The 25,543-nt window shown below is 54.4% G+C and overlaps 1 protein-coding gene across 1 annotated transcript; it reads left to right on the top strand.

Moving 5' to 3' along the window:
- The first annotated feature begins 761 nt into the window (after window positions 1-761).
- On the top strand, window positions 762-25,177 carry PADI6 (peptidyl arginine deiminase 6). Its single transcript, XM_037810430.1, is given in 20 exon segments — window positions 762-853; window positions 1,608-1,791; window positions 3,533-3,605; window positions 6,112-6,179; window positions 6,428-6,542; window positions 7,329-7,454; window positions 11,742-11,920; window positions 12,124-12,227; window positions 13,659-13,770; window positions 15,010-15,117; window positions 15,306-15,460; window positions 15,947-16,103; window positions 16,215-16,338; window positions 17,506-17,576; window positions 19,106-19,281; window positions 20,389-20,468; window positions 20,471-20,494; window positions 20,497-20,535; window positions 20,538-20,598; window positions 25,132-25,177. Coding segments are annotated over 20 exon segments (2,094 nt in total).
- The last annotated feature ends 366 nt before the right edge of the window (window positions 25,178-25,543 follow it).

The following is a 25,543-nucleotide window of genomic DNA, read 5'->3' as shown; positions in this document are numbered from 1 at the left end:
ATGGAGAAGAGCTGGTGGCCTCGGCTCACCTGGGGGCCCCTTTATTCATTCCTTCCACCAACACTAGCTGTGCTCCTGCTGGATGCTGGCGACGCAGCTGTGAACAGGTCGCGGGAGCCCCTGACTCCTCTGAGCTCAGCCTGATCACCTGAGGATGGGATGCTGGCTCCCCTGCTAATTGTCCCAGCCACCTGAGCCCACTGGTCCAGCGCTCTGCCAGGAGCCTCTCATCAGTCCCCAGTGGCTGCCCCCAACCCCAGGCCCCAGGCCCAGAGCCTGTGGAAGCTGCCACCGTGGCCATCGTCACCACTGCCCTGCCCCTGCAGGTATTTGCTCCTGACAGCTTCCAGCTGAGTCCCATAGCCCGCCAGGTTGACGAGCCCCTCCTGCTCCCAGCTGAAAGCTGGAGGAGACCTAAGCAGCCTGCCCCAGACCCCTGGGGTCTGAAGACCGCCCTTGGACCCCCAGACTGTGGGTACTAGCTGCATAATAATTAGCGATGAGGGGCTCTGATTCCTGGTTTGCTCCCCTGCACCTCCCCTTTCCCAGCTGCTAGGACGCCTCCATGGAGAAAATCAATCACACCTGCACAACTCCCGCAGCCCCTCCCCCGCTTCCTTAATAAGGGTGGGGCTGGAGAGGCCCTGAGCCCATAACCGGGGAGGGCAGGGCAGGACCCCCCGCCCGGGTCGTCTGAAGTCACTGTGCTGGGTGAGGGCTGGCGTGCAGGCTGGAGGGCGGTCAGCTTGGAAGGGGGTGCCATGTCTTTCCAGGGCATCGTCCGCCTGTCTCTGGACACACCTGCCCGTGCCATCTGCATCCTGGGCATGGAAATCTCCTTGGATCTCAGCGGGTGAGAGGCTGGGGGCTCTGCAGGCAGCTGCTGGCTGCACTGGGCCTGGGCAGGGAGGCTGGTGCCTGGCTGCCCTCTTGGGGCTGCCCCTGGGTTGGGTAGGAGTTGGGGTTACCTCCCTTCTTTGCACCCCACGGCCCTGCCTCCCCTCGAGGATCCTGGCTTGGGTGTCTAAAGGGCCGCCCAGTCCTGAGGCTGCAAGGAGCTGCCTCTGCCCGGCACTGGCTCTGAGTCCTGAGAGAGCGAGTGACTTGAGCTCTTTCAGTCCCCTTATCTGTGAAGTGGGGGTGATGTTAACTCTTGAAGGCAGCCATGAGAATTAAAAGGGTGCTGCTCGTCAGAGCCCCAGCGTGGCGGAGACTCTCCCCCGGGGTCACAGCCCAGACCTCCTGAGCCACATTCCACATTCCCTTTTCCCTACAGGGAACCCTTGGGGCTCAGGCAGATGGCTCTTCCCTCCCTGGGAATTGGGGGCTTATAAATTAAATAAAATGTAGCTTGGGGACTTCTGGAATGTTGATGGGAGGGTGGGGTCTGGGGAGGTGCTGGAGCTGGTCTGCGGGAGGACATGGGGTCCCTAGAGCAGGGGCTGGGAGGAGGAAGGTGACAGTCACATCAGGTGTTAAAGCTGCTCTACTTAGCAGGTCTTTGCACCAGCTAAGGTGAGAGAGGAGTTAGAGGCTGCCCCTGCCGAGTGGTGATGCTCAAGGCTGAGCTCAGGCCTTAAAGCTTTTCCCCTTGCTGGGCAAACCAGGTGTGCCCCGCAGACGTGCGAGTCCTTCACCGTCGTGGGCTCTCTTGGGGTCTTGACCACTGTCCACAACACGGTCCCGCTAAAGACCAGCGAGGAGGTTTCCATGACCAGGTGGCCCCTGTCTGATCCCATGGATGTGCTGGTGAAGATGATATCGCCCAGCACTGCCACCGATAGTGACAAGGTGAGCCTGGCAGGTGGCAAGGGAGAGACTCCCAAGGCAGGGACCCAGTGCAGCCCACTGGGTCTCATTCGGACAGCTGGCATTTCCTGGGCCCGTGGCAAAAGGGCTGCAAAGTGCTTGCATGTCCGATCTCACTCCATGTTTGCAACAAACCTGTGAGATGGGTGCTGCCTGACCCCATTTTACAGATAAAGGAATTGAAGCACTGAGGGAGGGGATGCCTGGCCCACGCCAGTGCAGACCCGGATTCAAACTCGAGCAGGTGTGGTCTCCATCACGTGTGCTCCTGACCCCTATGCCGTGCCAGCTTCCAAACCAGCGGCTTTTAAAGTCGAGTTTAAGAGGTCTTAGCAGTACAACTCAAATGGCCTTTTTGGCTAAGGCTAGTCTTCCAGATGCAAGAGTTTTAATGAAACTTCAGCACTAATGCCTCTTAAATGCAGGCTCCCTACTAGGTATTTTGAGCCATGTTTCATGAGGTAGACATTGCCCCCACTTTACACACAGGGAAACTGAGGCACCGAGTGTGATAGCTCCTATCACACTCTGCTGGAATGGCATCGATCCAGGATTTGAGCCCACGTCCCCTTGTTCTCCTGGGCCAGCTGTCTCCTCGATGAGGCACCTGGAGCAGAGGAGCTTGACCTCTTCCACCTTGGAGAACAAGCAGTTAGTCTCCTCATGGGTCAGGTGGTGGCAGGCAGAAGCAGATCACTCATTCAGAGCAGGTGCTCAACCTTGGCTGCAGATTAGAATTTAAAACTATACCCAAGGCACCCCCCATACCAATTAAGTCAGCCTGTCTGGGGGCGGGGCCCAAGCATCAGTATTTCAGGCTCTCCAGGTGATGCCAGCATGGCACTGAGGGTGCATGCCACAGGAGCAAGCACAACACTTTGAGGACCGAAGGCTCATTCATCAGAACCTGCTGGAGTTTAGTCTGCTGGCCGATGGCAGAGGGGCAGTATTCCTGCCTGTGCTGCACTCCCTGCCTGGGACAGGGATTCCCCTACAAGGCAGCAAGCACAACTGCACCCCTGTATAGATAAGAACTGAGGCTGTGATGTGCCCCAGCTGAACCCACGCTCCCCCCGAGCAGGTCTCTGCCCAGGGCTTAGCCTACCAAGTGAGGTGCTTGAGCTTGGAGGATGAAAGCTCCATCTAGGAACAGGTAGCAAATCATGCAAATGGCTGTGGCCCCAGCTGATGATTTCTCTGATTCACAATGAAATCCTCATGGTCAGGGCCAAGGGCTGGACAGGTCTTTGTCTAAAGTATAAGGCACCTCTGAAAGCAGGGCCCAGAAGAGACTTGAGCTCCATTTCCAGTCCTCACCAGGGTGAATAACTTAACCCACTGGAAGCCCCATTTCCCCACTGCCCGGTTCAAGCAGAGGATGGGTGGGACTCCAAGAGGTGGGAGTAAGGCAGAGAGGACGTATAGCATAGCTAAAAGCCTTCATCTTCAATGCCTGCTCCACCACTTTGGCTGTGGAAGCACTTGGAGTAGCAATGTCATGTTATAAATGTTCACGGGAGGGGCCCTCAGCCCTGAGTACGGTGAATATGGCTTTGGGACCCGCACTGTGAGACCTTGGAAGCTCTGAAGTTGTAACATGAGACCGAGGCCACATGACCAAACAACAAGCAAGATTCAAACTGGGGTGTGTGGTGGCCCAGAGCTCCACTCCTGACCCCTGCCCTCCAACGCTCCTGGTGGGTTCCCGGTGCTGTCTCCACAGGTTGAGGTCTCCTACTATCAGCCTGATGAGGAGGACCCCGTGGCTACAGCTGTGCTCTACCTCACTGGCATTGGTGAGTGGTGCTCCCACCAGGAGCCTGGGGCCCAGCCCATCCCTGGAGAGGAAGGGGTGGACCTTGCAAAAGCCAGCAAAGCTCAAAGAGGGGTTTCCCTGTAATAAGACCCCTCTTATGGGTACTAGATGGATTCACTCAAAATACCCACTCACACGTTTGTTCCTCCAAGCTCAGTCACTTCTCACCCATCTTCACCCATAACTGCTGATCTAATCTTCTGAGAAGAGAAGGAACCAGAATCTCCATGGGTTCCCACTCTGTACTACCTGTGTTTGGTACCGACATTCTGCCTCCCCCTCTGTTACAATTGATGACATGTCTGGTCCAGAGTTAATCTTGTCACATTAGATCCTTCCCCTTTCACTCATTCCAGAACACTTAACAATTCTCCTCATTGATGGAGGAGAAATAGGGTCATGGCTCAAAATACCTAGTAGGGAGCCTGCATTTAAGAGGCATTAGTGCTTAAGTTTCATTAAAACTCTTGCATCTGGAAGACTTGCCCATCCTTTTTCTCCTCTTCTAGATCATTCCTATCAGCACATATATCAGCCCTAATCTCTTAAACCTGACTCTGTCCTTCAGGATCCACTTTCTCCCTCTCCGTGCTCCTCAGGGGTTATCTCTTTACTTCTCCCTTTCTCTTGAACCTACTCAAATCAGATACCCACCACTAGCATTGTCCTTATCGAGGACCCCCACAATGTCTACTTCATAAATCCAGTGGCCAACTCTGTCATCTTCTACCTTGACCTGTCAGGAGCATTTAATTCAACTGGTTATCCTTTCTTAATACATCTCACTTGAAATACTTCTGGAACCCTCCACTAGGTTTTCCTCTTACCTAGCTGACTGGTCCTTCTCAGAACCCTTTGGTGGCTCCTTCATTTCCTCCACCTGTTAGACTTCCAGGGCCCAGCCAGCCTGTCAGTGCTGTTCTAAATGCATCCACAGATTGACAACTCCCAAAACTCGCTCTAGCCAGGCTTCCCTGTAAACTAGATTCAGATTCCAACCCACCCAACACCTCTTCTTGGGTATCTAACAGAAGTCTACAACTTAATCTGTTAATCCCAAATTAAACAGATTCTCTCTGCCCCCAAAACCCTGTTTTTCTGACAGTCTTCCCCATAGCAGTAGGTAATAGCTCTGTTCCTTCTAAGCTGTTCAGGCCAGTGACCTTGTCGTCACCTTGACTCTTCTTCACCCCACATCAATCTGCAAATCTTGGTGTTAACTTAAACTTAGCTGGAATCCAGTGATGGCTCCTTCACCTTCCAGCGCTCTCGCCCTGGTCTGGGCCACCACAATCTCTTGCCGGGATCCTTGTACAAGATCCCCAGAGGGGTTCCCGGCTGCCACCCTTGCCCTTCTACAGTCCCAGTCTTGATTCAGCAGCCAGAAAAGCACACTTGAAAGAGGAAATCGGGTAACATCTCTTCAATTCAAAGCCTTCCAGTTACTTCCATCTCACTCAGACGGAAGCCAAAGTCGCTACTGCCCGTGAGACCCTATATGTCCTTGTCTGCACAACCTCTGACCTTGCAGCCCATGGCTCTTCCCCTTGCTCGCTCTGTTCCAGGCACATTGGCCTCTTCGACTCTTGACCTTGCCGCCTCCGTGGAATGGTCTCTAGTTGCTTTTATCCCAGATATTACCCCAGATGGTTGCCTTGCCTCCTTCAGGTCTCTTCACGTGTCAACTCTGAAGACTTCCATGATCACCTTCTAAAGCGAATACCCCCTCTCCATCCCCCTTCCCTGTTTTCCATGGCAGTTGTTACCCTCAGGCATAATGAGTTAAGTACTAAGTGTTCACCCCCATCTGTGCTGCACATGAGCACATACATGTAAGCCCAGGAAGGTGGGGCCTCCTCTGCCTTGTAGCTGCTGTATCCCTGGGCCCCAGAACAGTGCCGGGTCCGCAGCAGCCACCCAGTCCCTGAGCATCCCTGCACCGGTGCTGTGGACACCACCGCAGACAAGGTCTGCCCACAGGACCCCAGCGTTCCGGCTGGGAAATAGCAACTCAGATGCCAAGAGCCGTGAACAAACTTAAAGCCATGGCAAAGCCATACAGGGATCAGGGGTGAATGGGGAGAACAGTAGGGGCAGCCTCTACGGTGATAGTTGGGCAGAAGCCTGGATCCGTAAGCTCTAGAGGGGCTTGGGGTTGCCATGAATGCAAAGAGCTTTCCAGGAGGTTAGGGAACTTCTGGGTCAGAATGGCCTGGGCAGAGGCCAAGGGGTATGAGATGGCGATGGCAACCACAGTGGACTAATTGTGAATTCCCGGGTGGTCAGGAATTCACTGTCTACAGGGAAGACTTGGGTTCTCCAGGCCTGCCCATGAGAAGCTGGTCTTGGAGGATAATTTCTTCATGTGAGACCATAGCATGCCCGAAAGTCTAGGTGACCCTGCTACTGGCCTCGGGCAGCCCTGAGGCATAGCCTGGCTCTGACTGGCAGTCTAGGGGGCTGAGACGCCTTTCCCCTCATTTCAGAGGTCTCCTTGGACGTGGACATCTACCGCAGTGGGCAAGTTGAGATGCCGAGTGACCCACATGCTAAGGTGAGGCTGCCAGGGGAAGGGGTTGGTAAGTGCATCTTGCCTTTTTTCCCTTCCTCTTGCCCCACTTACATAGTGTCACTTTCTTGTTCCCGCAGGTACTTGAGTTTGCAAATTCTGTTCTAGGAACCCTGGAGAAAGGCCGGCCTCTGCACCCACCCCATCCCCATGAGGGGTGGCATGTGGGAGGCAGAAGGCTTACCTGGCTTCTCAAGCAAACATTCCTGTCTCTCTTTCTGGGATATTTGCAGAAAAAATGGGTCTGGGGCTCCAGTGGTTGGGGTGCCATCTTGCTTGTGAACTGCAACCCTGCCTACACGGGCCAGCCCCCAGGCACGAAGACCCCAAAGGCGTTCTCTGCGGAGGGTGAGAGAACCGGCCACTGAGCTGGGACTGTGCCCACATTTCCTTCTTGGGCTCTGCCTTCCCTTCGGGCCCCACTGCCCCACCCCTCAGCAAGCTCAATGTCCAGGCTGCTGTTCCCCTTCCAGACATACCACGTCTTTCCTTGTGGCTTGACACCGTGTCTAATGGGGTAGAAAGGGCCCCCACAGCCCTATGGGAAGACCACGGCTCTGCTGTCAGAGAACCCTTGGCTGTGGTTTCCTGGCTCTGAGCTTGAGCATATTAACTGCCTGATCTCTTCTGCCACCTGTAAAAACAGCCTCACAAGGTAGTTGAGAAGACTGAATGAAGACATAAAAAGGGGGATATAAGCTGCTTCTTACAGCCTTCCTGTAGCTGGGGCAGGAATCCTGGCTCTGCTCCTGACTCAGCTGAGACCAGGGTTCTATGTCTAGGCAGCGGATGGGTTGTCTTGGTTCACACCAAAGCTGGAGGCAAACTCTTGGTGAGCCCCGACTGTGCCGGGACTGTGCGAGGTGCTTTGGAGGGACCATCTTTCCTTCCAGCCATATGGGGCAAATGCCATCCCCACTGAGAAAAGCAAACCCTGGGGTTGGCAGCTTGCCTGTGTCCACATAGTGAGCAAGTGGCAGAGATGTGGCTCAGCTTGGGTCCAGAGCGAGAGGCTCAGGGAGGGTTCCCTGTGTCCCCATGTACAAGCCCCACCCTGTTCCTGTGGCTTCTCCCTCTGTGCCTGGAGCCCTGGGTTCCAGAAGCCCCTGAACCTTTGCCTTGTCTTTCACCCAGAGATAAAGAATCTGTCCCAGATGACTCTGAGTGTCCAAGGCCCCAGGAGCTACTTACAGAAGCACCGGCTGGTTCTCCACACCTCCAAGGAAGAGTCGGAGAAGGCAAGAGTCTTCCAGCCCCGGAGTGAGTGTCCTTGCACCAGTTGCAGCTTGGTCTGCTCTTTCAAAATGCCAGGGCAAGCCGTGGTCTGCATTTTCTCCTGTGGGGTCCCTGGCAGAGGCCTGCTGGAAACTGGAGCTGCAGGTTAGGGTCTCTCGTGGCCAAACGGGGACTCTCCGGCTGCCACTTTTACCATAGAGTAAGTCTATACACCAGGGTGAGTTATACCTCCAAGCCACTTTCTCCATCTGTAAAATGGAGGATATGGTGCCCAGCTGTGGATTGTCAGAGATGAAAGAGAAGTGTAGGTTATCTAAAATGGTAGCTGTTGTCTAATGGCAGATCTGATATCATCTTCTCCCAACTACTCCTACCAGTAAAATCCGTCTTCATTCTTAGCCAAGACACCCCCAACCCCATATTAAGTCACCAGAATTCAGAGGCCAAGAAGTTAGAACAGCTGCTATAATTGTACTTATATTCCTGGCTCCACACCATACGTGATCTCTCATGGAGGCAGGTGGCATGTCCCTCCTCTAAAGATGCAGCCATGGAGGTTTGCTGGTACCCTTGAACAGGTCTTGACTTCCCTAAACCAGTTTACTATTCAAGGCCTCTAATATCCTCCAAAATTGAGATTTAATGCTTTGCTTCTGGAGGCAAATGCCAATATGCTCCCTTCTTTTGAAGCCTCAGCTGGGCAGTTAGGGAGGCCTGTGGTACTCAGTGTAGCCAGTCCCTGGGAGGGACCATGGCTCTGCCCCCAGCACTGAGGAGCTGGCTCAGCTGCTTCCTAACCTGTGCTCAGTCTTCCACCTCATCTCTTCTGCAGTCCCTAGGCTACCAGTTTTCTGGGCAAGGAAGACAGCCCAGGTTGTACTTGGTTCTTCTACATGTGGATGGAGAGTGAGCCTTAGAAGCCCATGGGTCTAGGCCTGGTCTGGCCATGAGGGCTCCACAGCCCTCTGAGACCCACCAAGTGTGGACAAGGCAGAGGCTGGGCTGTACCGGATGGTCCTTAGAGTCTGCCCAGGAGGCCAGCATTTCATGTGGCCTGATAAAGATGCTGCATTTTCCTGCCCGTGTCGTAGCTGCCTACCTGTTTTCCTTTATTTTTATTAAAAAAAAAAAAAATGCTTAGGGAAGCTGGGACAGGAAACACAGCATAGCGTTGTGACAGGCTCTCTGGGTGATTCTGAGATAGGCTAAAGTTTGAGAATAGCTAGTCTAGAACAACATAAGAAGAAATTGCCAGAGAAATAAAAAGAAAAGCCAGAGAAGGTTCTAGAAACAAAGTAAAGGTAGACTTTTGAGAAGGGTATGACTACAGCAGAGGATGCTGATAGACTAAGATGCCAAGTCCATTTGGTAAAGTCGTCGTTGTTGAGCTGTCACTAGTGACCTTGATATAAACAGTTTCAATGAAGTAGTGGGGATAAAAGTCAGACTGAAATGAAAATAGACAACGGAAGGAATTTGTCACTAAGGGAAATGTGGTGGTAATGCCTGTGGGGGGGAGCGGCTGGGATGGTCGAATACAGGCACGTCTGTGTGCAGATGGGACTGACCCAACAGAGGTGGGGGAATGGATTCAGGAGAAGAGAATGAGAGCACACGATATTCAGGGAGTCCAGCGGGTGGAGAGTTGGTGGACAGGGGTGGAGCAAGAGTGTTCCTGAGTTGTACTGAGGGTCTGCTCTGAGATTTGATCACATTTAAATGAAATCTTTCCACGTCTTCAACTGCTCAAATGTTCAGGTGCAAGATTGCACTTTCTATAGTGCTGGTTTACTCAGAGCTGAAGTTTTGCCAGGCAATTCTCAGGATGTAGGAGTTGGTGTGTACAAGGGGATAGTATCATGGTGTCTTGGAATCCAAGGATGAAGATGGAGGGTGGGGATCAGCAGTAGGAAGGCTTGGGGTTCGGGTGGAAGGGTAGCTGAGAGATGGGAGCTGAAACGACTGGGAAAAGGGGTTAACCTGTTTGGTAGCATCCAGGCTGTGCCCATTAAAATGGGCATCTCTGAGGCTCTAGAACTCAGGCTTCTTGTGGCCAAAGAGTGAGCAGGACATCTGGATGGCCCGTCCAGTGCCCCAACACCAATGCCTGCATAATGGTGAGACAGCAAGCACTTGAGGAGCCCACGAAGGATGGGGTGGAGGGAGTTGGATGGGGTGGAGGGCGTTGGTCAGAACGAGGAAGGAGGCAGAAGCCATTGCCTGATGGTATGTGCTTCAAAGGAGCTGGAGTTCCTGAGGAATGGAGAGATGGTCTAGAAGCCTCAGTGGAGAGCAAAAGAGTACCTGCCCCACCTCTAGGCCCAGGGGTCTGGGGAAGACAGAAAAAGAAGACCCCTCAATCAGCGTCCTGCTCCGCCCTGAGGATACAGGTCTGTCTGAGAGATTAGACCCATCACCTGTCCTCGAAGCCAGCGAAGGCAGATGGACAGATGGCTAAAGGCCAGGCAGGGTCTGGGAAGTAGCTCTGAGACAGTGCTGGGGGAATGGGGAGAGCTTAAGGGTCCCTGGAGCTGAGACCTGAGTGGTTGCAGGGCCAGCTCTGAGGGCTGAGGCAGGAATGGCCTTAGGTGAAGGTGAAGTGTCAGGCCCGGGTCACAAGGCTTCTGACCGTTTTGGTTTTTCCTTTTGTCATTTGATGGGGATGACAAGAACAGCGCCTGCCTCAGAGAGTTGTAAGGATGCAAAATGAGCCCTGTAACTGTAACATCTATCACAGTTCCAGGAATACGATAAGTCCACAATGAGGCATTAGCTATGCTTAGAAGCAAACAGACTAGACGTGAGGGAAGGTCCCATAAACCAACCGCAGAACTGAGGAGGCTGGTAGGGGCTTGTTCCTTCAGGCAGAAGAGCTTTGGATGTGCAGGTGCCTGGAGCATTGCAGACCCTAGGCCTGCAGCAGTTCTCGGGGGCTGAGAGGGAGCCAGCCACCATCCGGTTGTGAGCTGTGGGTTCTGCAGCATGCTGAGTCAAAAGACTGTGCAATGCTCCGAGGGATGATGGGGACCCTGGTGAAAGTGTCTTTCTCATCCAGTCTTGCTCTGGGTCAAGGGCAGGGAAGAAGTTTCCAGGTAGACTAGAAGCAGGAGCCCACAGCTGGGGGAGGTCCAGCAGCCCTTGCCCCCGTGTGCCCTGGGAGAAGCCGGGGGACTGAGGCAGAGGCCACGACCAGCAACCCCCCGTGCCTCCAAGATGTTGCTGCAGAACTGCTGGTGGCTCAAGTCCACGGAGAGGGCCACAGCCCCTGCCCAGGCCATTGCTGTGTCCACAGCCCAGAGCAAGAGGCTGAGGGACTGGAGCAGAATCCAGACCCCAGGGACGGCCACGACTGCAGCAAGAGCCAGATGCTGGCACAGTGTGCAGAACTGGAGACTGCGGCTGCTGGCGTGTGCCCCGCAGGGGTCTGAGGATCCTGTGGGATCTTGTCAGCCAAGGTAAATCTAGATGGGGATTTCCTGAAACAAGAATCATCTGAAGGTGTTAAGTAGGGACAGCCTCCGTCAGGACTGTGGTTGCCACATAGGGAATGAATCAAGGTTGAGGACCAGGCAGCGAGGTCAGGTAGGAAAAATTGCATTCCAGGGAAGACTAGCTTGGTGGCCTTGGGTCAGGGTGATCTCCAGAGATGGGGAATGGACAGGCCCGGGTTCTAGTCACCTAGAGACAATCACAGTAAGCAGTCAACTTCCTTCTGGCCTCTTCTGTTCATGGGTTTGTGTCTATCGATCTAAGAAACATGGAAAGAAATAGACTTAGGCGTATGATGAATAGAACTTCCCAGCTTCTTGAGAAACCCTTAATGGCGGCACAATCCATGTAACAGACAATTCTCACAAATGTCTGACTTTGATTCTGGCTACCAAGCCCACCTTTGCACATGAAGTTTCTTGCCTTTAAGACTTGGTTACATTTCTCCCAAAAGTAGGATTGGGGGTCAAAGTGAAGAACACACCCACTGTGTGTGTTTGCCTCTAGACTGAACCCCTTGAAAGCAGGCACTTCCATCCGAGTCCCCAGCTCGTGACATGTGACAGGCCTTTGACGTGTGTTGGTGGATAACTGGCCCTAGTTTGTAGACGAATGTCTGGTTGTCCAGTCAGTCTTAAATGCCAAGAACATAGGGTTGGACAAACCAGCTGGGTTCCTGTTATGGAGCTCACAGCCAGGCACGGGAGTGAAGGGTGAACCGGTGCCCTCGGCCGTCAGGTGAGGTGACTGACGCTGAGGCCGTCGGTTCCTTCTAGCTCCAGGCTAATTCAGTAGGTGGTCTGTTCCTTCTATCTTTCCTAGAAGACAACTCCAGCACCTTTGAGTTGGTGCTGGGGCCTGGCCAGCCCACCTACTCCCTGCCCGCTCTGGAGAACCACTTGAAGGAGACTTTCTACGTTGAAGCTGTGGAATTCCCCTCTGCCGACTTCTCGGGCCTGATCTCCTACTCCGTCTCTCTGGTGGAAGAGTCTCAAGACCCGGTACGTCTCCAAGCAGAGGAGCCCTTGGGCCAGGAGACGGGTGGGCAGGGGAAGACAAGGCATGATGGGTGGAGCTGGGGCTTCATGCACCGTCAGAAGACAGCGCTGCCAGGGGCCAGGGGAGGCCCAGAGCGGGGCTGGGCTGGAGAGCAGGGAGGGGGGTGTGGAGCCTGTCACTGATGGTCGCTTGTCTTACACGGCAGTCAATTCCAGAGACCCTTGTATACAAAGACACGGTCGTATTCCGCGTGGCTCCTTGCATCTTTACTCCCAGCACACAGATGCCTCTAGAGGTGTATGTGTGCAGGTAAGAAACCCTCAAGGCTACCTGTGCCAGGTAACTTTCCTAACCGGTACCCTCCTGTCTGTATGGGTGGGGGGAGGGTACAGGTAAAGATGACAGCGATTAGGTCTTGATTAGGTCACCGGGAAGGGGAAATCCTTCCACCTGAGCTGCCTGGACCATCTCCAAGACAGTTGTGCAGTAAGCATTTGAATCCTCACAATGCTAGGGACGCCGCAGTGAGTGGGCTGGACAAACGTGATCTTGGGTAGTAGCAAATGCTGTAAAACGGGAAAAGACGGAGGAGTGAGGGCAGAAGTGTGTTCCAGGGACAGCAAGCCGGAGAGAACAGGTAAGGGTAGGTGGAGACAAAGGCACAGGAAGGATGGAGCCCGAGCAGACAGCCTGGGGGCCCTGGATAACAGGGTATAAAGCCTTTGTCGCCGTGACAGACCCCAAATACAGGGGTTTGATGTTGACTTTCTCTAGTATTGATGCCTGCAGGTAGGAAGGTGGCCCAGGTTGATGGGGGGGGCACTGTTCCCCCACTGCCATTTAGGACCTTGGTTCCTTTCAGACTTGTTATGTTTCCCCCAGGGTAGCATCTTTGTCTTCACGATCAGGAGGCTGGGCCCTGGGAAAGGGAGAGAGGATCTGTGAGCCACACAGGAAACTTGTGACAGGCACAAAAGGCAAGACAGAAAGATCTGGTGTCTGGGGTATCTGAAGACAGAGGCTGTTCACTCTTTAGAGGCATCTACTGAAATACCTGTCTTCTAGGAAACCTGAGGCTCCCTGGGGGTGGTATTCAGGCAGGGCTTGATCCAGCTTAGCCACAGACAGCTGGCAGGTCTGGGGACTACACATCCTTCCTTTGGTACACATCCTGAGAATGTTCCAGACCCTGTCAGGCTGGCCAGCTCCCTGTAGATATGATTATGTAGACCTGAAAATTAAGTTCCTTTAAACAGCAGCATAAAATAGAATTGCAAACTTTGAACCTAGAACAGGACTAGTATCTCAGTTTTGACTTTCCAAGTAGTGACCTTGCTTTCAACTCTTGAGGGTCTATTTTATACAACTGGTGGCCTTAATGGCAGCCTCAAACATCATTCTGCTTATCTTCATCAAGGAAGTGGGCACCCTGCCTCTGCCCCTTGGGGACAGAAGAATCGGCCGATACCTTAGGGTGGCCTAAAGCAGGAAAGCCTGGGGTAGTCCCCAAATCACCCAGGACAGGGTATAGAAGGTCACACTGTGTGTGACCACAGGAGAGAGACAAAGCAGGGTCCTAGGCCACCAGACCAGGGGTTGTCACTGGCACTTCTTAACATGCCTCTACCTTGGGGTATGGGGGGAGACAATCTCTCCTAACCAGAAAGAAGTGCCCCTTCCTGCTGGGACAGAAGGGGAGACTTGAAGGCTTTCCCAGAGCCGGCCTGTCTCCCGTGGCAGAGAGCTGCAGCTCCATGGTTTCGTGAATGCAGTGATGGAGCTGAGCGAAAAGAGTAACATCTCGGTGGCATCTGTCTATGAAGACCCCAACCGCCTGGGCAGGTGGCTCCAGGTAACACCCCACCTGGGAAAACCCACCTGTTGCAAGGGACAGGGGGGACTCAGCAGGTACCACATACGGGGAACGTCACAGGCTTCCATTTAACCTTCACAGCAAACGTAAGCCTAAATAGAGGGGTCTCCGCTTTCAGGAGGGCAGTAGAGGCGCGGATGAAGCGACTCACCCAATCCTAGAATCCATCTGAGCTTAGAGTCCAACCTTCCTCCCATTCCAGAACACACACCTGTTCAAAACCATGCAACACCAGCCTGCTCTCCCCCAAGCACCCGTAGGGCCTGATTCCTATGGCCGGAGGCTGTCGGAGCTGGGCCTCCATTCCAAGGTCTGGCCCAACCCCAATGGAGCACTGACTCTAGAGTCCAGCTGAGCCTTGAGCTCTGACACTGTCTCCTGCTCCACAAACATTTGAGTGATTGCTGTAGGTTAGGCACCATTGAAGTACGAAAGATAAAACCAAATGGGACAGATGCTAGAACTCTGCTGTGGAAAAGACAAAGCAAGACGATGAGCTACTGGACAGCTGTGTGGAGTGGTCAGGAAAATCTTCAAGTTCCATTTGAGGAAATGGGGATCTGGCCACAGATGGGGAGGGTCAGGAGTGGAAGTTCGTCAGACCAGAGAACAGCTGCTGGGAAGACCGAGATGGGGAATCTGAGGAGCAGCGCTAGTGTGGTCAGGTCACAGCGAACAGAGGCCACAGGTAGGCAGGGGCTAGACTATCTATTAGCACCCTTTTAAGCCAAGGCAAGGAACAGAAACAAAATCAAAAGCATGATAGGAGTGACTGAAAGGTATGAGTCCAGGGAGTAAAAGGTTTTAAAAGACCCCTCTGAATGACATTCAGAGAACAGATTTTAGGAGGGGAAAAAATAGGAAAACTGGTTGGAAGACTCTTGCAGCAGTATAAGCAAGAGATCACGGCGGCTTCCCCTAAGCAGGGCTACACATGGGTTGATTCGAAATGTATTTTGGAAACAAAACCAAGAAGGCTTGTTTATGCGTTGGGTGCAGAATACGTGAGAAGAATCTGGGTGACTCATTCCTTTTTCTTTTTCTTTTTAAAGCCTTGGCTGAGTCTCAAAGGCTGAGCAGGCTTTGGCAGGAGGAAGGGGAGGTGGGTGGTCTCACTGAACCTCCTCTCCGGAAGAGGCCCCCGTGCAGCGGGCTGTGTGGTCAGCGAGCTGCGGCGGAGCGAGCCGCCTTGACAGCGTGCTTTCTTGTCTCCTCCAGGACGAGGTTGCCTTCTGCTACACCCAGGCTCCGCACAAGACTGTCCCCTTGGTCCTCGACACCCCTCGGGTTGCCAAGCTCGAAGATCTCTCCATGAGATACTCACTGGTGGGGGCTTGGCTGTGCGATTGCCACCAGAAGAGCTGGGGCACCAAGGGAGAGGACCCGGGGGGCTTCTAGGGCGAGGGAATGTTGGGGTCTACCTGAGGACAAGCCAGGGTCTGACTTGTTGGCTGGACAGCCTGGCCTAGGGCTGGGACCCCTCTGATCCCCTGCCTGGCTGGGTCTCCTTCCAGAACCCTGGTACCGGCTACGTGATCCAAGGCGTCCAGGACAGCAGGGTGGCCAGCTTGGACTCCATTGGGAACCTGATGGTGTCCCCACCAGTCAAGGTCCAAGGGAAGGACTACCCCCTGGGCAGGATCCTCATCGGCAGCAGCTTCTACCCCAGGTGTGGCAAGAGGCCAGGTGGCGGCTGGCTGTCCTGAAACTGAAGGGAAAGACCCCCCGGCTCACCTGGTCCCACCTTAACTCCCTGGTGACCTCAGCAGGTCCTGTCTGCTCTGGACCATTTAAGCTATAAAATTGGAATATTCAATTCTTTTATTCATGTAGGAGACTGAAGGTAGGAAAGGCAGACAAACTGTTTGTTCCTGGAGGATTCTTGGGTTTCAATTGAGGCCTGCAAAATTCAGCTGGTCTACTTGGGAGCCATTCATCTAAAACCTGGGCTTGGTTTCCATCTAGAACAGTCCTGAGCTAGATCAGAGTGAGGGCTCCTTCGTAACCACCCATCCCCCACGGACCACCACCATGGCCCAGTGGTTAGCGCAGCCTGACCCTCCCGAGTGGTGGAGACCCCCTCATGGTGTCCCTGCCTGTCAAGGTCCCAGCTGGCCAGACCAGCTCAGGGGTGTTCTTTACGTCCTCTTCCTAGTGCGGGGGGCCGGGACATGAGTAAGAGGCTCCGGGACTTCCTCTATGCCCAGCAAGTGCAGGCCCCGGTGGAACTCTTCTCAGACTGGCTAACGATCGGCCACATAGATGAGTTCATGTGCTTCATCCCCGTCGATGACAAGAGCAAGGGCGAAAAGGTCTGTTGGGCCGGGGAAGGGTGTGTCCAGCCACGTCTCCCACACCTTCTGGTGGAGACCCTTGAAAGCGGCTCTGAAACCAGCCCCTGATCTGAGTTCTTGGTCCCACAGGGCTTCCGGCTGCTCCTGGCCAGCCCGAGCTCCTGCTATAACCTGTTCCAGGAGAAACAGAAGGAAGGTTACGGGGATGTGCTTCTGTTTGAAGAGGTTCGATTGGATCAGCTCCGTTCTAATGGTGAGGGAGCCCCCCCCCCCGACGAAGCGGGAGGTGAGGCCCTTCTTCCCCAGTGCTCTTCCTGAATAGTGGCTCGTTATTCACCCCCCTTTGAAGGGCTTCCAGGGAAGCATGAAGACTCTTGGAATTACCACATTAGGACATCCGTGTTCTATACCAAGGCAGTTTTGGTGGTAATAGAATGACATAAATAGACTAGAAGTTCTGGGATGGTGATGAGGCCACCCCAACGAGGTGAAGCGGGCTTACTTAGCACTTGGATGACTCCATGTTTTAAACAAAAAAGATGCAACCAAGGCTAGTGTTGGATTTATTCCAGAAACATGGGTCAGGTACCTGGGTGTGGGGACTTCAGAGGTCACCTGTCACCTTAAGGAAGACACAGATGAACAAGAGAACGAGCACGGCCGGTGCCTTTGGCAGTTCTGTTCTAAATGCAGAAAGGGGGCTGGGGTCTAGAGAACTTCCCAACTCCCTAGCCACTGAGTGGTTGGGGGCCACAGCATCAGCCTCGCCTGGGAGCTGGTTAGAAATGCCAAGTCTTGGCCCTAGACTGGTTCTGAATCCATCTTTGGGGATGGGTCCAAGACTCTTAGGGACATAGAAGCACCATGGAAGGTGACATTTACTGAGCATTAGTCAGGTGCCAGCCCTATGTCAGGTACTTTGTGTGTGAGCTCAGAGCTGGTGACTGCTCGGGCACCTCTGTCCTAAGGATTAGCAACCAAGGAACAGAGTAACTTGAGGAACCTGCTCAGTCAGAGGTAGAAGGTTCTACAGGGCGTGGACTGCAGAAGTGCCCAGCTGCTAAGGGGTGCATGGGGGCCAAAGTCAGCCTGCCCAGGTGTTCCAGGCTGCCTCCCTCAAAGCCTGACTTGGGCTATGCCCCCTTGTGCCAGACGGAGTTGATGGTGGCAGTGAAGGTCTGCCTGGGCTTTTCTGGACCAAGGCTTTCTGGTGTAGACCCTATTCAGTCCCCAGGTATAAGCCACTGGACCTATGAAGGTCCCTGGAGACCAGCTAGGCTGCCAGTCACAATCAAGGGTCTAAGACTGCACCAAGTTGGAGCAGAGTTGGACTGTGCCCAGAGCCCAAGTCTGCCCAGATCTGGACAATGTTGCCGGCTCACTGACCCGCAGGCTGCCTGCTCTCTTCTTCCTCCTACAGGAAGGCAGGCCAAAACCATCCATCAACTTCTGGCTGACGAACAGCTGAGAAAGCAGAACGACTATGTGGAGGTAGGAGGCAAGGATGTGGAGACTGTTCTCCAAGAAAGGAGAGCTGGCAGCACAGGTCCTGCTAGGAAGGTTCTGGCCACTCCCACTGGGGCAGCAGGTTCTCATACAGGCTCAGACTTGGGGCCAGGGCTGGCTGGAGTCCCAGTGTTGGACCAGGGGAATGAGGAGCTGGGTCTCAGCAGCTAAAAAAAACAGCAAGAAGCACCTTTTGGAAGAGACCAAAAAGCATGTGATAGCTCTAAACCAAGGCTCTAAATCAAGGATGGCTGGGGCCACAGTTCCAGACCCCAGGGGAGGGACAGAGAAGGTGGGGACAATGGGAATAGTAGGGTCAGGGGACAGTTGATAGAAATTCTGCTTGCTCAGCAGGTTCCGTGTACTGTTAGGATAAGTCCACCCATCACGACCCCACCCACTAAAGGCCAGAGGGAAGGCCCTGATGACCTAGACAACAGTGCCTAATTAAGCAACTACTATGGCCCAAGCACTGAGCAAGATACCTTACTATAATCCTGGAAGTGACCCTATGAAGTAAAACCTATCTTGTGGATGAGAATAGTGGGCTCTGAGTAAAATCACTAGCCTAAGCCAAGGAGTTGGGAACTAGGTTTGAACCCAAGTCGGACTCCCAAGTTCCTGCTTTACTCACTATGCAACCCTGAAGCTGTCCAGCATCTTCCTTGCAGAAGACTCTTCTTCCTCTTCTCTAAGAAGCTCTGAGTGTTGGAAAGCCAGCTTCCTGGATGAAGTGGTCCAACCCAAAATGGGGTTCAGGGTCACCCAGCCCTCAAAGATCTCTTAATATGGGAATCATTGGCTGTGAGAAGCAAGGGTCACCAGAATAGACTATCCAACTTCCAGGCCTGAAGCCTGGAGATGGGTGATGACTTCCCAAAGTCACGTGTGGTCAGCAGCAAAACACTTTGCTTGCTAGGTCCTTATCGTTCCTTGTCAAGGACCATCCAAGTGCCACGGTGCACTGGAGCCCTGACCTTTGTAAGAATAGGGAAGACAGCCTGGCACGGCACAGCATGGCACGGCAGGGCAGGTACTGGCCGGGTACTGGGCCAAGATGGCATCTCTGAGCCCTTGGTGACGGAGATCCCCGGGGTCCATGTGTGGGGCATAGTACGTCTTCAGGACCCAGGGAGGTGCTCAGCGTTGGGCTTCGGCTGGTCTGAGCGGGGAAGTGCCCACGGGGAAGGAAAGAAGGAAAGCAGACTCCCGGCCAACTTGCTCCCTGCCCTCGCCAGCTCCCCAGGTCGGGGTCTGAGGGTCAAAGGCGCCACTTGGTGCAATAAAGTTTGAACTAGTAGCTGTTTCAACACTGCTTAGCTGTGGGACCCTGCTCTCTTGGGATGGGGCCTTTCCTCTGAGCCCCCACTTGCCCCTGGTGAAAGGGACCTGTGTCTCCTTTATCAGAGTGGGTGGGTGAGGTCAGGCTGCCAGCACACAGGTGTGGCGTGGCGGCACCTTCAGACTGGTCTTCAGAGTGGGAGAGAACGGGTTTCCCCATTCCCGACCTGCAGAGGTGCATCTGCCTGAACTGCGACATCCTGAAGAGGGAGCTGGGCCTGGTGGAGACGGATGTCATCCAGATCCCCCAGCTCTTCTGCCTGGAGCCGCTGATGAACGTCCCCTCCAACCAGCAGGGCCGGAAGCTCTTGGCGAGGCCCTACTTCCCGGACATGGTGAGGCATCCCTGGTGGAGAGGGTCCAGTCGACCCACGCAGGCTGGTCCCACCGAGGAGGGGACACAGCGGACAATGGTGCCCGAGAAGGAAGTGGCATGGAGGCCCCTCCCCACTCTCCTCCGTCAGGGAAGACCCTGTCCAGGGACCGTGGGAGCTGGGCGGTCACTGAGGGCCGGGCCACAGGTGAGGTGCATTTGGGGCAGCAGCCACTGACTTCCCCTCTTTAAGGGGTAGAGCTACCAATGGGGCGCATGTGCTGCTTGGAGTCAGCCTGCCCAGCGGCAGCACCTTCTGTTCCATGTCCCTGGGCTCCAGGGGAGTGTCCAGTACCTGGAGGTGCCCAAAAATTTCAAGTACTATTCTATCCCTGCTTAAGAGTCTAAACGGGGAGGGGTAGTACATGAGATTGCTGAAGGGCCACTCCATCTCTAGACACCTGGAACCTTCTGGAACAATCAGGATCCATCACATAGGTGCTTAAAACTGAGACGCTTGAGCTCATGGATTCCTTACCTTGCAGGCCTGCTCCCGGGCCCCAGGGTCATGGGTCCTGCACTCCCTGCTCCCACATGGGTGCTTTTTTTAACCTTACAAGATGTGGGGGCCTCTGGGCATCAAACAGGAGCCAGACAGAGCCTCTGCCCTTGAAAGTAGGTGTGGGTAGTGTGGGAGAAAAGCTTCTCTTGAGGGGGAGATGTTGGAGCTGCAGTAAAAGACTGACAAGTCAGCAGACAAAGCTGGGGGTGAGGGGCGGAGCATTCCAACAGAGGTGAGCTTTTATCTAAGACTAAAGGGCCAAGAATAGCATAATTAGAGCAGAGGAGGCAACTGGGGGAGGTTGGCCAAAGCCAGGCCAAGGATTTGGCTTTGTTAATTGAGAAATGCGTCAGGCAGTGTTGGAGTGTTAGGCAGAAGTTGAGTTGCATTTAGATCTGAGATTGATGAGTGATATCTGCACGAGCACAGGCCCTGAAACAGGGCCATGTACTTGCCATTCTTGGTGTAGCTTGATGCAAAGTAGAGGCAGCTGGGTTTCCCTTACCGTCACCCCCATGGTCTGCCTGCCTTGGAGGGGACAGGGGCTTTCCTCCATGGCTCTCATGCCCGTCTCCCAACAGCTACGGATTGATTGTGATGGGCAAGAACCTAGGGATCCCCAAGCCCATTTGGGCCTCAAATCAAGGTACCTGCTGCCTGGAAGAAAGGTCTGCCATTTGCTGGAGCCCTGGGCTTCAAGTGCACATTCATCAATGACTTTGACTGCTACCGACCAATGTCGGAGACTTCTGTGCCTGTGCCAACATCTGCCGGGTGCCCTTTGCCTTCAAGTAGGTGGAAGATTGTTGCCCTAGATCCGGGCCCCCAGAGCTGCCAGCTCTGCCCCAGGACAGAACGGCGCTCCCCGCATCACACACAAACTCTATTCCAGCTCCTTCCCCAATTGGGGGCACCCCAACATCAAGGCACTAACACCCCTCCTTTACCTGTTCACCCCTACTGCCCCTCAGTATCCAAGGGGGTGGAAAACATGTACCAATTTGAACCCCTTGTGGGAAGATGGAGAACTGTTTTCAGCTTTACTTAAATATAAAGCTCTGGCTGTTCTGAATGCTTTGGGCAGTGGCTCTCCTTGTTTGGGGGAGAGGTGAAGTGACAGCCTAGGATAAAAATCTGGGCAAGCTGGGATACACGTGTGCCATGCTGTCCCACTTGTGTAGGGGCAGGAACTAGGGTTTTCTCGTTGCTAAAGCATTTACTTCCTCAACCCATGCAATGGGTTGGCTTCAAAGATGGGAATTGAGCTCATGGTTTCAAGGCTAGGAGAAGTTCAAATCAAGGTGTCATCTTCTTCCTGAAGGCTGGTGGTGTGCAGCTGGCTGCTGATGATCCCTGCTCCTGGGCCCCTCTGTCACCTGGCAATGCACTTGGGCCTCTCCTGGCCTCTCCCTCCTCTTCCAGATTCTGTTGACCTTCGGCGTCTGGCTGTTCCCGGCTTTCTCTGACCTTCCCTGTAAGGCCTTAAGAGGATTAAGACCTGTTCTGGGCCACACCTTATCTGAAGTGACCTCACTGAACAAGGGTCCACATCCACAGCAATGGATTAGGTTTAAGACCCTTTATTTTATGGGGTACATATCTCCAAACCACCATGTAGGGTAAATAATGTTTAGGTTGTGGTCCCCTTCTCATCCTAACTTCTTTGAAGGAGGTGGTCAGACTTGGATTATTTGAATTCTTTACGACTCTGAGCCAAGCTGCTCCACTCGAGAGTGGAATGGGACTGAGTCCAGCCCAGAGGGACAGCCTCCCCCCACCCCTCGCTGGCCTGCAGGAGCTGGGGGAGGTTGGCCCAGGGGGCGTGGGGCCCTGCCTTGTGGGCAGCTGGCTGCAGCAGGTAGAGGCTTGCTCTACTTGGAGTATGGGGGTGCAGCTCTCCAGAAGGCAAGGTCCAGCCAGGGGCAAACTGGGGCTGCTGCTTAAGTATCCAGTAGAGAGAAAATGCCCAAGACCCCACCCAAAGCCACCTATTTCCACCTGTCTGACCACCCCTGTGAGAACAGTAGAAGCTAGTAGACCAAATGATTCTTTAGGGAGGTTTAACCACCACTGCCCCTCCCAACATCCTCTAGTCCTCCAGGCAGACCCTGAGATGGGAGCTGACTGGTCTGCCCCGTGGTGCATTCCGGAACCTAGGGCTGCCAGCGTGAGGCAGGGCCCAGCTCCTCTCAACTGTCCCCGTGGGCAGGGGATGGCACCTCCGGACTGCAAGCCCAACAGCAGCTGGCTTCCAAGGGCTCCAGGGTCCCATCAGGAGTCACGGCCCAGGGAAGAGCAGTCATACACTGCCTGGGACCCCGTCTGTAGAATGGGGATCGTGCCTCCCCCAGAGATAGAATGGGGTGCATGTGCAACACTTGTGTTCATAATACATGTGTGTGGGCTGGCTGTGCCTGGCACCGTGCAAAGCAGCTCATTTAAGTTGCTTCAACAGCCTCGTAAGGATGTTTCTACTGTCTGCGTGTTCTAACAAGTGAGCCGGCCAGGGAGAAGGGATTTGCCGAAGGTCACACAGCTAAGACGAGGCAGAGATGGGCTCCAACACCCCAGCTCTCTCTCCAACGCCCCAGTATGCTGCTTTTCATACTCAGGTTATCCCAGGGAGCAGGAATCAAGGAGTGTGGCAGAAATGTGGGGAATGGAGGGTAGCTGGGAGTATGGGGCAGTTTCTGGAGTCAGATCTGGGTTTTAATCAGGATACAGTGTCTCTGGCTTTGGTGATAGGCCAGCTACTTCCAAGCCTGGTTTACTCCTCAGGTGCCTGTGTATTTGGGGTGTACAGTTCATACCACAGGAAACTAACTCTGTAGTAAGTCACTGTTGCATCACCTCTGTCAGCCTGGGGCCCTGGCACAGAACAGACCCTCACGTGAATCCTAACCACATGAAAAGACAGATCAGCTGATTAGGGTCAGCTGATGGGTGAGGCCTATTTGCTTTTCCACAGATGGTTCTGGAAAAGCCACAGGAAATAAGGGGCTACTGAGATCCCAGGGACTGGGGCTCCTTTTTGGGGAAGAGGGAGAGGGGAGCCCTGGGGTGACAGGGGCTGCCCACCATCCCATCCTGCCACCTGCAGGGACTTCTCCTGGGGACCTCACCTGCCTCTGCTAAGGGCTGATTGAGGGTGGGCCCCTCACCCAGGGCTTTTGAGGGGACACCAAGCTCTGGGCCTCCCCACCCGGAGGAAGGTCCCTGGGGAGACCACAGCGGGGGGAGGGGGGGGAGCTTCTCTCCTGATGGGCACCTGCCAGGGGTGTCCTCCCCCAGAGACCAGGCAGGGAGCTGGGATGAGCCTGGCCTAGCCGTTTCCACGTTGGAACTATCTCCAAATTAATCCCCAACAATGGAGACAATTTTTTACCTTGAGTCTGGATTTTCCAGCTCCTGTTGACAAAGCAAGAAGAACTGGCAACCCTGGGCTCCCAGGGACTCCAACTCTCCAGTCCCCCACCCCTCCCCACCAACGGTCTCTCCCAGGTGCCAAGATCAGCAGCACTTGCCACTGTGTGTGCACTGTTTGCCCTCCTCCTAGTGAAGCAGAGGAGGAAATTACTATGTTTGAAGTGAGAAGAAAACCAAAACTAGAACTGAGGGCTCCATGCTCACCTGGGGAAACTGTAGCCCTGCCTTGAGGATTGTCCTGCAGACTCAAAGCATCTAGGTCAGTGCTAGTGACTTACTCATGACAGACGGGAGAAACCCCTTTCTCTGTAGCAGGGAAGGAAATTCCCCAGTGTCCGGTCAGCTTCATTCATTCCCCTGGCCCTATGGGTAACCGATGTGCAGTGCCCGGACCCCTCCGCCTCGAGGATGCACTGTAGACCTAGTGGGGGGGTGGGGGGAGGGGCGCCCGGGGCCAGTGGGGGGTGGGGAGCAAGTGAGGGCTCTGGAAGGCCCATAGCCATCAATAGTCCTTCAAATACACCAAGCTCTTCCTTCTGGGATTCCCAGATGCCTGGAGGGCCCCCACTGCAAGCACCCACCTTTTAAAGCATTTAACAAGCCTGCTGGTCTCTCCCCCAACAGCTTTCTCTCACAAGGGCAGGGGCACCTAGCTCCCTCTTGGTCCTGGAAGGAATGACAAAGTTCCCGGGTTACCATGGGGTGTCAAAGTCACAGGCTGGGGTGGCTCCCGAGGCCCTGCCTCTCCAGTGTTGTTGTCCCCTGGGTACTGTAGTCCTGCATGACCTGCCCCTGGATCCTCACCCTTCCAGCATTTGGGGGTGGGAAGGGGCATTATTTATTGTGTGTAGCCTACCCCATCCCTGAACACAATGAGCTACAGGCCCAGACAACCGCCTCCACTTTCCTGGCCCTTTTGCCCCTCCCTGGGGATGGGCAGCATACCTATGCCGCTGGCACTGCTGCCTCAGAGGGAGCTAGGCCCAGGCTGCTGGCTTGGCTGGGCAGCAGGACAGCGGCACCTCTGCAGATAAGCCCCCTGCCTCTCAGAACTATAGCCTCCAGAACCTTCCTTCTCTACCCCCCACCCTCCAGCCACCAACCATAGCTGCCCCTGGGCCCCAGGCCTGACACCCTCCCTCCCTGATATGCTCTATAATGGGGGGCAATGCAGCTAATGAGAGGGCAGGGTGGTGGGAGGGGTCTCTTGGCTTCCTCCTGTCTTAAGGGCAGGTTCAGAGAGGAGGCCTGGGGGTGGTGGCCACAGTTACTGAGGCAGTTCTGGGCACCCGCCATCACTGCAGCCTCAGCCAAAGCCACTTCACCTCTGTCCTCACATTCCTCCTTTCTAAAATGAGAGTAAGCAATAGGCCCTACCTCCCAAAAGTTAGAGAAACCTGCCTGATAGGTGGTAAGTGCTCATTAAGCGTCAGCCAGACACTTGTTCTGAGCCAGGCCTGCTTCCCCTCCCAACGGGGGTTCCTCTGGGACCAAGGGCTGGTTCTCCTCCAACGGAAGGGAAGCTCCAAGCTGTCAAGGTGGCCAATGGGCAGACAACACCTACACGAGACAGACCTGCAGCAGCATGCGGCTGCTTCTGCCACTAATGGGCTGTCTGGGACAGTTTTTTCCTCTCTAAGTTAGGGGCAGAGCCTGCCAGGAGGGGCTGCTGTGAGGATGGATGAGAGAACACACGTAAAACTGCCAGCCCTCCGAGAGGCTCAGAAACGGGGACCAGGCTGCAGGTGACCGACAAGCCTGTGCAGAGACGGTCCCAACTAGAGTGCAGCCCAGTCTGCCTGGAGGAGCAGCCTAGAAGCAAAAAGCTGTCAAGCTGGGAAGAAGCAGAAACTGCCTGGTGGCGTCTGACACAGGACTGGGCTTTTGGTGCCCCCCAGTGGGCAGCTCGCCACACTGCAGGTTGAGGAGCAGGCCCTGGGCTGAAAGAGCAGCTAAAGGAGCAGAGCTCAAATGCATGGGCAGGCTCACCTGATCACAGGATTGGGGTGGGGGGTGGGATGTGCACATTTTTCTGAACACGAAATATGCTGGTCACTGTTCTGGATGCTCTCCATGTCCGATCTCATTTTAGCATCTTAGCATCCCAGTGAGATCAACACTCAACACTCCATTTTATAAGTTGGGCAACTGACGCACTGGTGCCACAGAGCTCCACTCACCTCCCAACCCCTCGCTGGTTTAAGCTTGTCCATCTAAAATGCCGTGGGGCTCCCCCGACAGCCCCTGTGGGTGCCAGGGCTTGGGAGTGGGCAGGCAGCACACTGAGAGGTGGTACATCTGTAAGGGTCA

Source organism: Choloepus didactylus, chromosome 2 (assembly GCF_015220235.1).
Source record: "Choloepus didactylus isolate mChoDid1 chromosome 2, mChoDid1.pri, whole genome shotgun sequence".
Classification (NCBI taxonomy): Eukaryota; Metazoa; Chordata; class Mammalia; order Pilosa; family Megalonychidae; genus Choloepus; species Choloepus didactylus.
This window is presented reverse-complemented; position numbering and strand designations above follow the sequence as displayed.